The sequence below is a fragment of the Dasypus novemcinctus genome, chromosome 6 (genome assembly GCF_030445035.2).
Source record: "Dasypus novemcinctus isolate mDasNov1 chromosome 6, mDasNov1.1.hap2, whole genome shotgun sequence".
Classification (NCBI taxonomy): Eukaryota; Metazoa; Chordata; class Mammalia; order Cingulata; family Dasypodidae; genus Dasypus; species Dasypus novemcinctus.
In genome coordinates, this window is record NC_080678.1 from 33,153,154 (window position 1) to 33,170,180 (window position 17,027).

The 17,027-nt window shown below is 43.3% G+C and overlaps 1 protein-coding gene across 1 annotated transcript in view; it reads right to left on the reverse strand.

The window, feature by feature from the left end:
• SORCS3 (sortilin related VPS10 domain containing receptor 3) overlaps positions 1–17,027 on the reverse strand; it is a 630,681-nt gene that overhangs the window by 151,001 nt on the left and 462,653 nt on the right. The window contains exon 7 of the mRNA XM_058298484.2: positions 5,998–6,116. Coding sequence (XP_058154467.1) covers positions 5,998–6,116 — 119 coding nt within the window. The remainder of the gene's footprint in view (positions 1–5,997; positions 6,117–17,027) is intronic.

The window sequence follows — 17,027 nt, forward strand, 5'->3', positions numbered from 1 at the left end:
TAGTTACTGTGGTCACCCCTCGGGCTGAAGTGTGGTTTGCTGGCCTGGCAGGGGAGCAGCCACGGTAGGCCTAATTCCGCTGCCCCCATAATAGGGTGGCTGGTCGGACTCACCGCCACCCCTGAAGGAAGCTCGGCATGGGCGCAGAGTGCCCTCGGGTCTCCCCTTCTCGGCAGCCATGCTTCCGCGGCCGCCCCTCCTCCCAGATGGCGCCACACGATGCCTTGTGGGGCGGCACCCTTCTTCTTCCTTCTCCCTAGGGCAGAAAATTCCAGTCTGCCCTTTTCCCCTCCCCCGACAGCAGCAACAGCCAGGTGTGGGCGGAAAAATCCAGCCCGCCCTTTTCCCTTCCCCCGACAGCAGCAACAGCCAGGCGTGGGCGGGAAACTCAAGTCTGCCCTCCACCCCAGCAACAGCAGCCATCAATCCCTAAACCCTGCCCCTTCCCCCAGCAACAGCAACAGCCAATCCCTAACCACCACCCCTCCCCCGTCCAGTACCGCCCACTGACCTTTTGCCAGCAACCAATCAGAACAGGGCGTGGCTTCGACCAATCAGCCTTCCCCAGCCCCTATAAAACTGTTGCCTCTCCCTCAGTAAAGTGGACTTGCGTGTTTACCTTGTCTCCGCGGTAGTTCTTCTGCCGTGCGCCCTCCAGTCCTGAGAGCCCCCGACAAGGGCCTGGCCTCCCTTGTCCCCAGTTCGTCGCCTGCTTCTCCGGGCGACCCCTTCGTCGCCGGCTTCTCCGGGCGACCCCTTCGTCGCCGGCTTCGCCGGGCGACCCCGTCAGCCGAACCGCGCAACCCCTGTGAGACCGATCCCTCGTCTGCTGCTGGACCGACCCCTCATCCCGAGCGGGACCGACCCCTCGTCCAGAGCTGGACCGACCCCTCGTCCGCAGCCAGACCCCACCTCTACCGACCGAGCAAGCCGCCGCAGCTGGCGCCCAACGTGGGGCAAGGCAACCCCACTACAGCCTCACTCCATAACCTGGCAGCCCCCCCCCCCTCTCTTCTCACCTTGGGACTTGTCTCGTGCAACATTGCTGCTACCTGAGCCTTGGCTACCTCATACGATCCACGGTGGTCTGGGAGAATCGCTGGATGGCTTTCTCCTTCCATGTCGGGGGCTTATACCGACCCGCTATGATTAAGAGGAGCCTTGGATTTCTCGGGAGCACGCGCTTGCACGTCTGAAGTAACCCTACCACAGCCCTACGCCCTCCTCTCTTCTCACCCCTATCTTTTCGCTCTGCATTGCTGCTCCTGAACCTTGGTGACCTCATATGATCCACGACGGTCTGGGAGAATCACTGGATGGCTTTCTCCTTCCATGTCGGGGGCTTATACCGACCCGCTATGATTAAGAGGCGCCAATAAAACTCTCAGGAGCGCGTGCCTGAGCACCTCCACCCCTGCCTTCACCTCTGCCTCCTCCCCTCCACGCTTGCTCCCCTTTGCCTTGCTCCACTGCTCGTCGTCCCGCCCTCCCCTCGTCGGGGCCTTCTCTTGGCCCGCGACCACCGTCGGAGCCCCATCGGCTCCGACCCCTCGTCTCACCGCGCACCTCGGCTCCCATCGCCGCGCTCTCAAGGTAAGGGCCCCTTTTCTTATCGGCTCCAAAAGGCCATTAGCAATGGGTAACATCCTATCTGCTAAGCAAGCCCCGCAAGTTCGGGCTCTCGCCGGTCTCCTAGACACTCACCGGTGTAAGATCTCTTTGAAACAGCTCCAAGTATATTGGGACCTTCTTCTCCCCTTTAATCCGTGGCTTACCACGTGTCAGCTTTGGGACCCGGACACCTATACTCGCCTTATAGATAGGGTCACTTTTGCTGTGGAGCAGGAAGGTAAAAGATTCCCTCCTGGCTTATTACAGGCAACATGAAGTCCAGAAGAAATCTTGAAGGGTATAATCTATGATATGCTATATAAACAAGGATTTAAAAGCAGCTATACCAAGAAAGTAAGAATTATGAGTCAACTGTAAATAAATTATATATTTCTGTTAATGTGTTGTAATTGTTCTGTGTTTGTCTGTCTGTTCGTTCAATGTCAACGTATATTGTGATACCTCCGGATGGTAAATATAAATTACTAGAAATCTTTAAAAGAGCTCTATTCAAATGGCCAAAAATTAAATAAGCGCTTATATTAATACTTAAGTTTATTATATTAATACATAAGTTTAAATGTTAATAAGATATCTACAATTTAAAAAAATTGTAAGTCTTAATTAACAAAATTAACTGTACGTCTTCATAAAAAGTTGTTCTTGCCTAGATTAAAATGAATAACTTATTTTTCTTCACAGGATAATATAAAGAATGTAAAACTTATATGAATATTAAAAAGGTTAAAAGTTTGTAAAAATGCTAACGGAAATGTAATAAGTTTTGCAAAAAGACGTATTTTGTCCTAAAGTAAGATGGCTAATTTTTCATAAACTCTTGAAATTTAATTTGCATGCGGCAAGTGTAAAAGGTATTGTGATAACTTTACGTAAGGGAATGTGTTCTGTAAGGATAAAATTTATCTTCAATAGTTTACATTAAGGTATTAAATGGCTAATTCCAAAAGGTCATTCTTAAATATATATATATAAAACTAAATTGATGATAATAATAATAAAAGGTAATTTTATAACAGGAAAGATTAACAGCAACCAAGCTCCACTGCCAACTTGCTTTTAGGAAACGGTTTCTAATATTGCATGCTACTAAGTATTTAAAGAAAAGTTATTCTTAAGGAAACAAAAAATGGTTTTGTCTTTGCAGCCATTGTCTATTTAGCAACACTCCTCGCTATCGGCCTAGCCACTGTTGCGCCGGACGATTGGAACCTTAAACAAAGACTCCTCCTCACTGTCATCTTCCTATCTATCGTTACTATATTTACTGCCCTCATTCTCCTTCGTTTATAAAGCAGTCTCCTACAAACCACAAAGCTTCTGTCTTAAACATACCATTCTCAACCCTATCCTCTAAATGATCTTCTCACTTCCCCCACAGCCTTTAATACTCTATTTCTTCCTCATAACCTTTGCTTTCTTGATAATATTTTCCGCCATCTGTCTAGCCGCTACCACCCCAGAAGATTGTAACCACGGCCCCCCATGCCGCCATCGCTCTCAAGCAGCTCCAGCCCTGCTAAACGGCCCGCAACCCGCTTTCCCCGGCCCGCGGCCTGCTTTCTAGCATCCAATAACACTTCTGCTCTTGCCTCCCCATACTTCTGCGGAGCTTCCTCCTGTCTCGACCTCACTCCTCTTCTCAGCCATCCAAAGCATCCTTTCTCGTCCCCCGCCCCCCTCCTTTTTTCACTTGAACCCCTACTGCGTTGCAGATTGGGCCGCCCCATGTCGGCCCGCCCCATTAACATCGGCCTCTCTCGCGCCCGTGAAGACTTTGGCCTTCTTATTGTCCTTGCCTACGTCTCCACCACTCCCGACGCTGCCGCCACCACCGTCGCTGGTGCCCTGACGCGACTTGTCCTCACCGCTGCGATCCTCCAGACCATCACACAGTCTGCCTCTACCGCTCTTCGCCGCCAAGAAGAGATCAACTACCTGTAACGCGCTGTCATCCTGGACTTTTAACAAGCAAATGGACCTTATAGCCACCGAGATCAACAAGAATTGGACATTGGCCACCCTTGCTTGCAACGGCAAGATACTGCCCCCCAAATTGTACATTTGTATCCCCGTCATACTCACCTCCCTCTTCAGCCCCGCTTCCCTCATTGCTTACTGCCTCTTGGGCCTCGGCTACTTGTTGCTGCTGCCATCCTGGCCCTTATTTGAAAAGAAGGGGGAAATGCGGTCACCCCTCGGGCTGAAGTGTGGTTTGCTGGCCTGGCAGGGGAGCAGCCGCGGTAGGCCTAATTCCGCTGCCCCCATAATAGGGTGGCTGGTCGGACTCACCGCCACCCCTGAAGGAAGCTCGGCATGGGCGCAGAGTGCCCTCGGGTCTCCCCTTCTCGGCAGCCATGCTTCCGCGGCCGCCCCTCCTCCCAGATGGCGCCACACGATGCCTTGTGGGGCGGCACCCTTCTTCTTCCTTCTCCCTAGGGCAGAAAATTCCAGTCTGCCCTTTTCCCCTCCCCCGACAGCAGCAACAGCCAGGTGTGGGCGGAAAAATCCAGCCCGCCCTTTTCCCTTCCCCCGACAGCAGCAACAGCCAGGTGTGGGCGGAAAAATCCAGCCTGCCCTTTTCCCTTCCCCCGACAGCAGCAACAGCCAGGCGTGGGCGGGAAACTCAAGTCTGCCCTCCACCCCAGCAACAGCAGCCATCAATCCCTAAACCCTGCCCCTTCCCCCAGCAACAGCGACAGCCAATCCCTAACCACCACCCCTCCCCCGTCCAGTACCGCCCACTGACCTTTCTCCGGCAACCAATCAGAACAGGGCGTGGCTTCGACCAATCAGCCTTCCCCAGCCCCTATAAGACTGTTGCCTCTCCCTCAGTAAAGTGGACTTGCGTGTTTACCTTGTCTCCGCGGTAGTTCTTCTGCCGTGCGCCCTCCAGTCCTGAGAGCCCCAGACAAGGGCCTGGCCTCCCTTGTCCCCAGTTCGTCGCCGGCTTCTCCGGGCGACCCCTTCGTCGCCGGCTTCTCCGGACGACCCCTTCGTCGCCGGCTTCGCCGGGCGACCCCGTCAGCCGAACCGCGCAACCCCTGTGAGACCGATCCCTCGTCTGCTGCCGGACCGACCCCTCGTCCCAAGTGGGACCGACCCCTCATCCCGAGCGGGACCGACCCCTCGTCCAGAGCTGGACCGACCCCTCGTCCGCAGCCAGACCCCACCTCTACCGACCGAGCAAGCCACCGCAAGCTACTTTTCCCATGTTTTCCTGAGACCTGACAACTCCAAAGCAACTAATTTGTAGAAAGAAATAACTGTGACATCTATAATCTGCCAATATAACAAATATTCACTGAGCACCCCTGACATACAAATGAATCTTGTTAGGGCCAAGTGTGGGGTGTAAAATGTGTATCCCTGTCACAGAGTATAACATGCAATCTGGGAAGGAGACAAGCCCAGGAAGATTTAGCTAAGAGCCATTGTGCTAGAGCAATCGTACAGATCGTCAGACCTGTTAGTTCTCAGAGCAGCGAGAGCCATAGCCAGCTGGGAGTTCACAGATGGTCTCTTACAGGAGATAGGGTTAGTCTAAAGGCCCGAGGTGAGGTAGAGACGGCCACTTAGGCGCTCAGAGTTCAAGGTTCCTGTGGGAAACAGTTTGTAAAAGGACTGAGAGTGGAAAGATGGAAAGGCAGGGTGGGGGAAACCAAGGCTGCCATTAGATGCTGAATTTGACTAGTCACACAAACACTGTCAGTCACTCAGTGGAGAATCACCTTCTATTCCCCCTCCTTTCACCTCTCTTTTGTACCTCTTTCTAGTTAAACTCAAAATATAATATCACACCTCTCTGAAAACGTGATGCCCATCCAGTTTTCTCCGTATGCGTCAAGGCTCTTCTTTGAGTAAGGGCATTTGAGAGGATGGTCAGCAATGGAGAGGAGGGGAAACAAGGAGTTCTAGATTTTTCCTGAAAGAAAACCCTGGGGATGTTTACCATGCTGAGGATTTTTATCCCCAATCTAGACAAGTCACTTTGGACAGAATTGGAACGTCACTTTGATAAACTGTGTAAAGTCAAATCCCCTTAGAGACTTAACATTAAGTAATCTGAAACCCCTGCTGAACACCTAGTCATTTCCAAGTTACCTTTGATATAACAAAACAACAATCCAATTAAAGGATTCAGGAGGCCACTAAGTCCCTCGCAAAGGAAATTAACCCATAACAACTTCATCTGTCGTCACAAGTCAGGGCTTTCCCCAGGGAACTGGGTTCCTGGAGAGAAAGAGGAACAGAACTGCAGCTCGGCCTCTTCACCAGCTTGGGGAAAGCCACCCTGACTTGCCCAGCAGACAACTGACTCTACCTATGCCTCCTCTCCCCCTCACTGCCTGAGCTTTCTCTGCTTACCTGAATGAAGATATATTCATCCTGGACAACCAGGGAACTGATGTCAATGGAGCGGGCAAAGGGCCCACTCCGCATGGTCTCGCCGCACTCCTGGATCCTGCACGTGAGGTAGTGAGCATCTGAAATGGGAGGGCAGAGCAGCACTTAGACACAGAGGGGGCGTGGTGAGCAAAGCTCTCAGCAGCACATAAAGTTCTACCTCCCAGGGAACTAATGGGATAACTTCAAACAACAATGAAATTTCATTTTCTTGTCCACAAAATTGGTAGTGATTACAAAGAATGGTGCTATCTGGTTCAGACAAGGGGTGGGAAAAGAGTTAATCTCATCTCCTGTTGGCTTTTTGGAAGAACAGATTTGAAAAATCTGTCAGAATTTTAAATACATATATTTTACATCCAGCAAGACTAATTCAAGTGATATTTTCTAGAGAAATGCTCATATATTTTCACAAAGAGGCAAGAGCAAAGATGTTTACTGTGGCATCATGTTCACAGCAGTGAAAAACTGTAAACGTGAATTAAGGAACATTTACGTAAACTGAAATATATACATATTACAGAAAATATGCTGCAGTTAAAAGAATCAGGTAGAGACATATGCATCAACAGAGTAAATTCCCCAATATGTACTATTCTGCAACTGTGTTTTTATGATTTAATAATATGTATAGTATGATCTAATTTTTGCTAAATGCTTACCTTTACAAGTATATGTTTGTGCCATAAATTCATAGAAAAAAAGGCTTAAATTATACACATAAAACTTAGCTATGAGGGGAGTAGATGTAGCTCAAGTGGTTGAGCACCTGCTTCCCACATACGAGGTCTCAGGTTGGATCCCCAGTACCTCCTAAAAACAAAACAAACAACAAACAAATGAAAAAACCAACTTGGGAGAGCCAATGTAGTTCAGTGATTGAGCACCAGCTTCCCACACATGAGGTCCCAGATTTGATCCTGGTCCCAGTACCTCAAAAAACAAAACAAAACACAACAAAAAATTAGCTATGATTACTTTTGGAGACAGGAGTGGAACGAAAGAGAGTTGAAGTGGGCCTTTTGAATTTTTATATTATATATATTGTTACTATTTTTATAACAGGAATTTATTCACTTAATACTTGTGAATAAGTAATAAAAAAAAATCTCTTTTAAAGAGCTCAGCAGCTGGAGCTCCCTTGAGCAACCCAAAAGAAATAGGGCAGCAGCTGGAGCCGAGTGGGAAACGCTTGATTCTAAAAGGCACCTGATTATGACTGTAGGGTGGTCGAAGGAAAGAAGATCTTAAGGAAAAACTATAGGTGAGTCTCTGTGAAGAAATTACGTTATGGCTTTGCTTAAAAAGTTATTCATTTAATGGAGTTGAAAAATAATACATGTGCAAAATGAGAAGTAGGGATGGATCAATTTAAGATTAAAAGCAGAGAACTCATAATAATGCATGTGGTTTTAGATGATAAAATGTCCATCTAATGCAATTGTTAACTTGTAAGCGTGGAGCTGTCCGGGGCAATGGTGCAAGGGTGGTCGGCAGCAAAATAAAGGCAAAATGCTTAAATAAGCAAAAGTTTATAACAAGTGAGTTTGAAACTAGGGTTCTTAAATTATCCCTGTTTGCTTAATTAATTTAATTTCTCAGTTGATAAATTAAAAAAAAAAACTTTCTTGTGCAGATCGTATGTATTGGATATTGTTTGGGTCCTAGAAATACAGTGGTGAATGAGACAACTTCTCTAATAGGACTTGCTGTCTACGAAGGAGCTTACTCATATTATTTGTAGCTTACTCATATTATTTGTAGCTAGACATTATACACATTTATTTATAAACAAGGTGCTAATTTAATAAAGAAACATACCTGGTTGGAAATGAATAAATGAATTTATTATGTGTTATACACCTAGTTCTTGAATATCTATATTTGAGAAGGGCTATTTGCTTTGGTAACCATGAACTCAACTTGTCAAACACCAATTTCATTTTCTCAGTCAACAGTCTTATCATCTTCCCAGCAATTCAAGCCTCTTAAATTTTCTTTCTTCCACATCCCATACAATCCAGTTTGTTCCTCTGTCTTGACAATTCTGCCTCTGAAGTGCGTCCAGAGTTTCTCCTTTTCTCTCCATTAGACCGTGTCACTTGCCTGATACAAGTGCTTCTCATCTGTCTTGCCTGTTGTTTCCATTTCACAACTAGCATTCATACGGATGATGGATTGGAACCGTACAGACCCGCGGCGAGGAGCCAACATCTCTAAAACCCAAGCCTGGGTTCATCTGCGCTCCCCCCAGCTTCAAAACACCAACAGTCCCCAGTACCCTGGAACGAAGCTTACATCTCTGATTATGGACTAGAAGGTCTTTTACTACTAGCCAACTAAACTTGAATGTGAAGGGACTAAGCAAATAATGTATATGAGTAAAATGAACTGGGGGTAAAATGATAAATAAAGGCTGGCACATAGCCTCTGAGTAAGGGATATTGGGGACTGGTGGGAACCACAGTAAAATCAAGAGCACATGCCTCCTTCAGTTCATTGTTGGCATGTAGTACTAAGGCATTTTGAGTTTTTAAAGGTAAAAATTCTATTTTTAAAATTCAAAATTTCTTGATATTTAAATACTGACAAATTAAATTTTTTAAATGATGCAGGCTGATCACCCTGAGGGCCGAACTGAACAAGCCTAGAGTCCAAACGAGCCCCAGGAGTCACTCATTTCCAATCTCTGCTGTGCAATTTGGCCCCTACCCACTTTTCCAGAGAAGAGCCAGACCTTCTGACTCCCATCCTCCAACCTTTTAGCAAAACCAACTTGTTCACCACTCTCTTAGTACAGCCCACATTTCCCTTCCTCTCCGTCTTTGCTCACAAAGCAAGCCAAGGGCAGTCTGGCTTTCTACTTTGGGCTGAGAGGGGTGGGAAAGGCAAGGAGCTCGGGCTGTGCTTTGGAACACACTGCCTGCCCACCAGCCTTAGTAATTTACTCCTATAATAAAGTACCAAGACACAACGAAAAGCTACAGCAAATACATGTAAAGAAAACACAAGTGTTGACATGACAACCCTTTCCTTCCTGCCAGCAAGCATCTCAAAAAGCTCCTTACACTAGTAATCAAAGGTGCAAACAAGAGGACATCTGCTCACCCCCCTCCACGGCCACCCCACAGGCTCTTATCCCTGCCTATTTACTATTCACTCTCTTATTTGGACACTTTTAAAAGAGAATTGTGTGTATTCGAGGCCACCCAAACAAAATCAAACCTTACCTACACCTTGGCCCGTGGCAGGTGAAATGTGCCAACTTCATCTACTTCTTGGCTCTTCCCCTGCCTGCCACTGCCCAGCATGGAATGGAAGGTCCAATTTAACAGGAAGGCAGCACTAAAATGAGTTTTTGAGATCCACTTAAAATTCAGGACCCTTCAGTCTTTAGTTGGACACAAATTTTGGAAGTCCCAAAGCTTTTAATTTTCAAAACACACAGGCATAATAATAAGTGCTCTTGTGCCCACTGCCTGGTAAGGACCAGGTGGGAGACACGGGAAGAGTAAATTATAAGGCAGACCTGGCAGAGGTGACAGAAGGTTTTCAGGGGAATGTGGATGTCAAGGGCAGGTGGGACAAATGATTTGGCTCAAATCTCACATTTGCAAAAGGTCTCAAATATGAATTTAGGGCATTACTTCCAAATGATATTAGATGTTGTAAGAGAGGTTTTATAATAGAATTGAAAGAAGTTATTTATCAAACAACTTGAAGTCATAAAAGATTTCTAACATGGGTGGCCTTTTTATTATATTTATTTTTTATTCCTTCCCCCCCGCCCTTGCAGCTTGCTTGCTGTCTGCTCTCTGTGTCCAAGTTGTACGTTCTTTGGTGTGTCTGTATTTATTGTTATTTATCCCTCCCCCCCCACCACCACCACCGAGGCTTGCTTGTTGTCTGCTCTCTCTGTCCATTTGCTGCATGCTCTTCTGTGTTTTTACTTGTCTCCCTTTTGTTGGGTCACACTGCTGAGTCGGCTCTCCGGGGTGCTTGCCAGCTGGGCGGCACTCCATGGCATGTGGGCGAGCCTGCCTTCACAAGGAGGTCCCAGGATGCGAACCCAGAGCCTCCCACATGGTAGACAGGAGCCCAACTGATTGAGCCATAGCTACTTCCCTTTATTTTTTAATAATAGCAGAAGCCTGAGAAAATATAAGTATCCCAGATCTCACGAGAACACTGTGGTGTTTGAGAGCAAGGCCTCTGAAGCTACAAAGCTCTGAGTTCAAATCCTGGATCTGCAACTTGCCGACTGCCTTGGGTAAGTAACAGCAGGGCTTTATGTCTGTGCAGTGCAGATAATTTAGTATTTGCCTCAGAGGAGTGTTGCTGGGATTAAATAAAATTATGCACAAAAATGCTTAGCACAGTGCTGGATTAGTTTTAAAAGATCAATAAATGCTAGCTACTGTTTATTATGGAGAGGGAAGGGAAAGGATTTAACTCTTGGCATCCCTCGTACATTTGATTAATAATAAGTAATGTTCTTCTTAATTGTAGAGAATCAAAGGTTCATGAGATCAGAGGTTCTCCTAGTAAAGTCGTGTTCTGAATGTACAACTCTGTTTACTTTCTTTAAGTGCTATGGGACTCAGACAAGTAAAAACCTGTGCCCAAGCTAGATTAATCAAGGGGGACTCAAGGAGGAAGCAGCACTTGAGTTTTTAGCCTGGATGGGGAAGTACACTATATGAGGAGGGAATTCCTTAAAAAGAGAGCAGGGGAAACTGCACATGGACTTTTATGTAGACAAAGCTCATGGAAGTGTCTATATAATTACATGTCAATTGACCAACTAGCTAATACTTATTCTTGAACTTCTATTTTCTATGCTATCATTCGAAACCTCCTTAAATAGAAAACTAGAAAGACTGGATTTGACACTAAGATCTCACTTGGATAATACCTGTGGCAAAACCAAAGAGACATTTTTTAATGTTTGGGGAATACATCTCATGCATGATTAGTGTATTTCTTTCTAAATGTGAGATGGATTCCTAATGGATGTCTAAGGGCTGGTGCAGTCACAGCTCCACTTACAAAAGCGAAGAATCAAAGGCTTTGTTCTCTGTGCCTTGAAGAGAGGGGTCTGTTTGGTAACCTTGGAAATATCTGGTTGTATTTCACACTAGTTCTATGAATAGCAGGATCCCTCAGGAATAGCCTCTCTGCCTTGTCACCTTGTCAACCAGGGTTCTCGTATGGTGAGAAGGGTAGTCTCCAGCTGATGGATTCATTCCTTTTGTATTGGATCGATGTGGATAGAGAACATGCACATCAGACACTCTCTGAGGCTCTAGGAAGCAGAGACCATAAGACACAGTTCTCGCCCTCAAATGATTCTGGCCAGTGAATCAAGGAACATGCCATGCAGCCTGTGCTAGGATAGAGAATGTTTGGAGAGGTGAGGAACCTGGAAAGACAGGCCAAGACAATCCCTTATTCTTAGCTTTGTCTTCTTCCTAAGGGGTTGCCCCCAGGTATTTCCAAGTTTAGGGAGGCAGCCTCTAACATCCTCCATTCAGAAGGGCAAGCTTCTCATCTACATCAACACATTTCATGCCAAAGTTGCATGTTTCACGCTCTGCCAGACCTTTCCAAAACGGTCACCTCCTTGCAGACAAGAATAATATCTCTGTCATCTTATTTTGCTCCTCCAACTGACTTTATAAAGCCTCAGCAAATGCTAGTTAAGTTGAATTGAATTACATTAAAAGTCTGCACATTTTATGTTGCATTATATTGTAACTTATGATTATGTTTTACATTTGAGATTATTAAATATTCAAACTATCCTATTTGTCAAGCCTCTTGTCACCTCAGAGAAAAAACTTTCCCCGACTTGCTCAACTTCCATTTCTTTGGGTAATGCATTTTTAAAAATTGAAAAACTGAATTACAATTGTGAGCAAAAAGCAAATTCAGCTCTTCAAGTCTTGTGTTAGAGTAATACCCAGGAGCTATTTATTTTAAATAACAACATTAACTCTCAAACACAAATAAGTAAAAACAAGAAGTTTCCAGGAATCTCTGAACAGTTATTTAATTTCCATAAGCCTCTGTTTCCTTGTTGGTAGAGTGAGACTAAGCTATTTGTGGGAATAGTGCAAGATTAAATGAAGTGATATTGCTGCAAATGCCTAATACAGTACTTGAGGCACAGAAAGTGCTCAAAGCAACGTAACTGCAAACAAAAAAGTTAGCTTCCACTTCTTCCTATTATTTGACTTATGGACTTAGAGATTTTGTGAAACTAACAGTCACCCGTAGAGAATTCCAATGACTCCTGCCTTCTGATGGCAAAGAAAGGAATGTGGCAGTTGTACACATTTAGAAATCATAATGACCTTGAATATCTTTGGAATCCTGGTAGTCCATTCAGGGTTCCTTCAACTCCACTTTCCAAATAAACTAACTATGTATAAAATGACTAAATGATGATGATGACAATGATGATGATGATGATGATAAGTAACATTTTTGAATGCTCTGTGTTAACTGCTGTTGTAGGAACTACATGCATTAACTGATCTAATTCTTGCAACAACCCAATAAAGAGTTACACTTTATTATCATCCCATTTTACAGATGAGGAAACTGAGGTATAAAGAGATTAAGTAATGTCCATAACTCTAGGAAGTGCCAGAGCCTGGATTTGAACCAAGGGTATTTGACACCAGAACCTGTGGTCCTAACCACTATGTATTTGAGACATGGAAGGACACTCAGGCTGGGAATTAGAACATCCATGTTCTGGTTCAGTCCCTGTCACTGGCTATCTACATGACTTTGGACAACTTGTTACTCATCTGGTACCTTTTGAAAAGTGATGAAATTTGAAAATCTCTGATCTGCTCCAACTCCTTTTTTTAAAATCCTAGAATCCTTTGTATCATAGATAATCCTGTGTCTTCAGCATATAAAGTGGATTTTAATGTACCCATTTTAGTTGAATAGATGGTATGGATTTGTACTCCCATTGACTTAGCTGCCTCTTTGTCTTCATATTAGCCTCTGAGGTTCTTAGAGAACTGCTAGAGCTCTGAGTTAACATAGTTTGAAAATCATTGAACTAGTCAATAATCCAAAGTTCTTTAAAATCCAATATTCTATGTGTCTAGATTCTACAATTTGGGTTACAGAGCCAATGGTTTCACCTGTGCACCAACTCTATTTAATTATTTATGACTGGAATGTTCTGTTAAGAAGTATTGTGCTTTATCATGGCTTAGTGAGAAAATGCAGTGAGTGATTAATAAGGGCTGATGATAGTGCAGGAACAAGGAATATAGGCTATAGGTTTTTGATTCTAGAACTTTCAGGAATGTCTAGAGTTTTAAAGACTTCTTGTTCACTTCCAGTGTCCCTTTGAGGGATCCATCTGACTTGTGCTTGAGAATTTCCAACAAAAGAGAGTTCATTAGCAGTCTGTGACATTTAGGATACTCTTGCTTATTACATGCTCTTTTATTCATTGAACTTAAGTCTGCCTCATTTAAGTTTTAATCTACATTAAGAGCCAATGAAAATAATTTTTTACAATAAATTATAAAAATTCCTCCTATATTTGTTGGTGTTTCAAATATGTAAAGCCCTATGTTAGAGCTTACTGAAAAGTTAAGAGACTTGTCCAAGATTAAACAGCTCTAAGTGGCAGAGTTAATTCTCCACCTCAATTCTTGTGACTCCAAGTTAAGGCTCTTTTTATTGACACACAATGGTTTTTCAGATAGAGTATAAATGTTTGTATGTGTTGAATGAGTATGCATGTGTGTGCATGTGTGTGTACGTGAAGTGAGAGAGACAGAGAGAAAGAGTGTGCAAGTGAGCAAGCTAAGCGAGCAGGGATCATTTAGAGAAAGCCAATTTCCAGTAGAAAATGGAGAAAAAGCTATTTAAATCCTGAATCTCATGGCAGAAACAGACTTCATACTGTTGGTAGCCAAACTGGTTAGAGCTGCCATTTTAAAAACTTGCCAGGGTAAGGGATAATTCATAGATTTTCGCTTAATTTAAAAGTCTGACTCTCAAAGAGGTGGACCAGGACTGGGTCAGAGTAGAGATTCCTATATCTAAACAACAAACGGACCAGCGTATATTGGGTTTGCTCCAGAGACTGGGAGCCAGTTTTAGAGACAGGATTGTCAATTCCATGCCACACAGGTGGAACGTCCATGCTCTGTGCTGTTGTACTTGTTGTTCTTTCAGTCTAGATGGGCACTGTGCAACCGACACATAGTGCAAGCCACACATGTGAGCCACATATGACCTTTTACATTTTCCAGTAGCTGACTTATAAATGTAAACAGAAAAGTGAAATTAATTTTAATGTATTTTATATAACCCAATATATCTAAAATACCATTTCATCATGTAATCAATATAAAATTATTAGTGAGCTATTTTTCATTCTTTTTTTTTTCATAGAAAGTCTTTGAAATTTGGTGTGTATTTTACACTTGCAGGATTTTTCAGTTCAGACAGGACATTTCAAGTGCTCATTAGCTTCATGTGACTAAATGGCTACTGTACTGAACCACACAGGTCTGGAATAATTTTCTCCCATGTTCTTGGAAAAATCTAACTTGTCTTCCAAGATGAAACTTAACCACGGCCTCTTCTGTGAAGCCTTTAGTCACTCCAGAGCAAATAAGAAATACTTCTTTTTGGTTTTTGTAGCACTTTCTTCAATTAGACTTAACTTAGAGCTTCCTGCCTTTTGTAATCAAACACATGACCCACCTCGGAAACCACTACCCTATTCTCCATACCTGTAGTTTTGCCTTTCTCAGCAGATCATATAAATGGAATCATACAGTATGTAACCATTTGAGACTAGTTTGTGTCATGCAGCACAATGCCTCTGAGAGTCACACATGCTGTTGGATTTATCCATATTCCATTTCTTTTTGTTGCTGAGCAGTATTTCATATTATGGATGTACAACAGATTGTTTATCGATTCACTTATTGAAAGGTATTTAGGATTTTTTTGGTGAATATTAATGAAGCTGCTACAAGCTTTATATACAGGTTTTTGAATGAAGATAATTTTTCATTTATCTAGGATAATATCTAGAAGTGAATTACTGGATCATTTGGTGTGTTTGACTTTACAAGAAACTATCAAAATGTTTTTCAAGAGTGGCTGTAACATTTTACATCCCCACCAGCAATGTAAGAGAGTTCCAGTTGCTTCACATCCTTGTCAGCATTTCGTATTGTTAGTTTTATTTATTTTGGTGATTCTAATAGATGTATAGTGGTATCTCATTATGTGTTTTTTATTTTTATTGTGATAACATATATACAATATAAAATTTCCCATTTTAGCCAATTTGTGTATAATATAGTAATAGCAATTACATTCACAATATTGTGCCACCATCACCACCATCCATTACCAAATCTTTTCATCACCCCAAACAGAAACTCTATACCTATTAAGCATTTACTCCCCATTACCCCCACGTCAGCCCTTAGCAACCTATAATCTACTTTCTGGTTCTATTAATTTGCTTGTTCTAAGTATTTCATATAAGTGAAATAACACAATATTTGTCTTCTTGTGTCTGGTATATTTCACTCAACATATCTTTAAGGTTCATCCATGTTGTGGCATACATCAGAACTTCATTAGTTTAATTTCTAAAGAATACTTCACTGTATGTATATACCACATTTTGTTTATCCCCTCATCTGTTGATAGGCATTTGGGGTGCTTCCACCTCTTGGCTATTGTGAATAAAACTATAAAAAATATATTTTTGAGTCCCTGATATCAGTTCTTTTGGGTAAATATCTAGAAGTGGGATTGCTGTGACATATGGTCATTCTGCAATTACGTTTCTGAGGAACCACTAAATTTTCCACAGTGGCTGCACCAGTTTACATTCTTAACAACAATACATGTGGGGATCTATTTCTCTGCATCCTTCCTCATCAACACTTATTTTCTTTCTTTTTCTTTTTCTTTTAACAAATTGCCATTCTAGTGGTTATTATTTTTTTTTAAGATTTTTATTTAATTCTCTCCCCTTCGCCCCCCACCCTGGTTGTCTGTTCTCTGTGTCTATTTGCTGTATCTTCTTCTTTGTCCGCTTCTGTTGTTGTCAGCGGCACAGGAATCTGTGTTTCTTTTTGTTGTGTCATCTTGCTGTGTCAGCTCTCCATGTGTGGGGCACCATTCCTGGGCAGGCTGCACTTTCTTTCGCGCTGGGCGGCTCTCCTTATGGGGCACACACCTTGTGCATGGGGCTTCCCTATGCAGGGGACACCCCTGCATGGCATGGCACTCCTTTTGCACATCAGCACAGCGCATGGGCCAGCTCCACACAGGTCAAGGAGGCCCAGGGTTTGAAATGCGGACCTCCTATGTGGTAGATGGAAGCCCTAACCACTGGGCCAAGTCTGCCGCCAAGTGGCATTTCATTGTGGTTTTGATTTGCATTTCACTAACAGCTAATGATGTTGAATACATTTCTGTGCTTATTAGCCATTTGTTTATCTTCTTTGTAGAAGAAACTATTCAAGCCCTTTGACCATTTTTAACTGGGTTTTTTGTTGTTGAGCTGTAGGAGTTTGTTATATATTGTGGATTTTAAACCCTAATGAGATATAAGCTTTTCAAATAGTTTCTCCTATTTTGATTATACCAGGTTGTCTTTCCACTTTCTTGGTAACATCCTTTGATAAACAAAAGTTGATAACTTTGATAAAGTCCAATTTATCTATTTTGTTGCTTATGCTTTGGCTGTCATATCAAAGACTCCATTGTCTAATAAAAGATCCTGAATATATCCCCCTATGTTTTCTTCTAATAGTTTAATGGTTTGAACTTGTATATTTATGCCATTGATTCATTTTGAGATACTTTTTGTATACAGTATGCATTAGGGGTCCAATTTTATTGTGGGGGAAGGTGGACATCCAATTTTCCCAGCACTATTTGTTGAAGTGACTACTCTTCCCCATTGAGTGGAC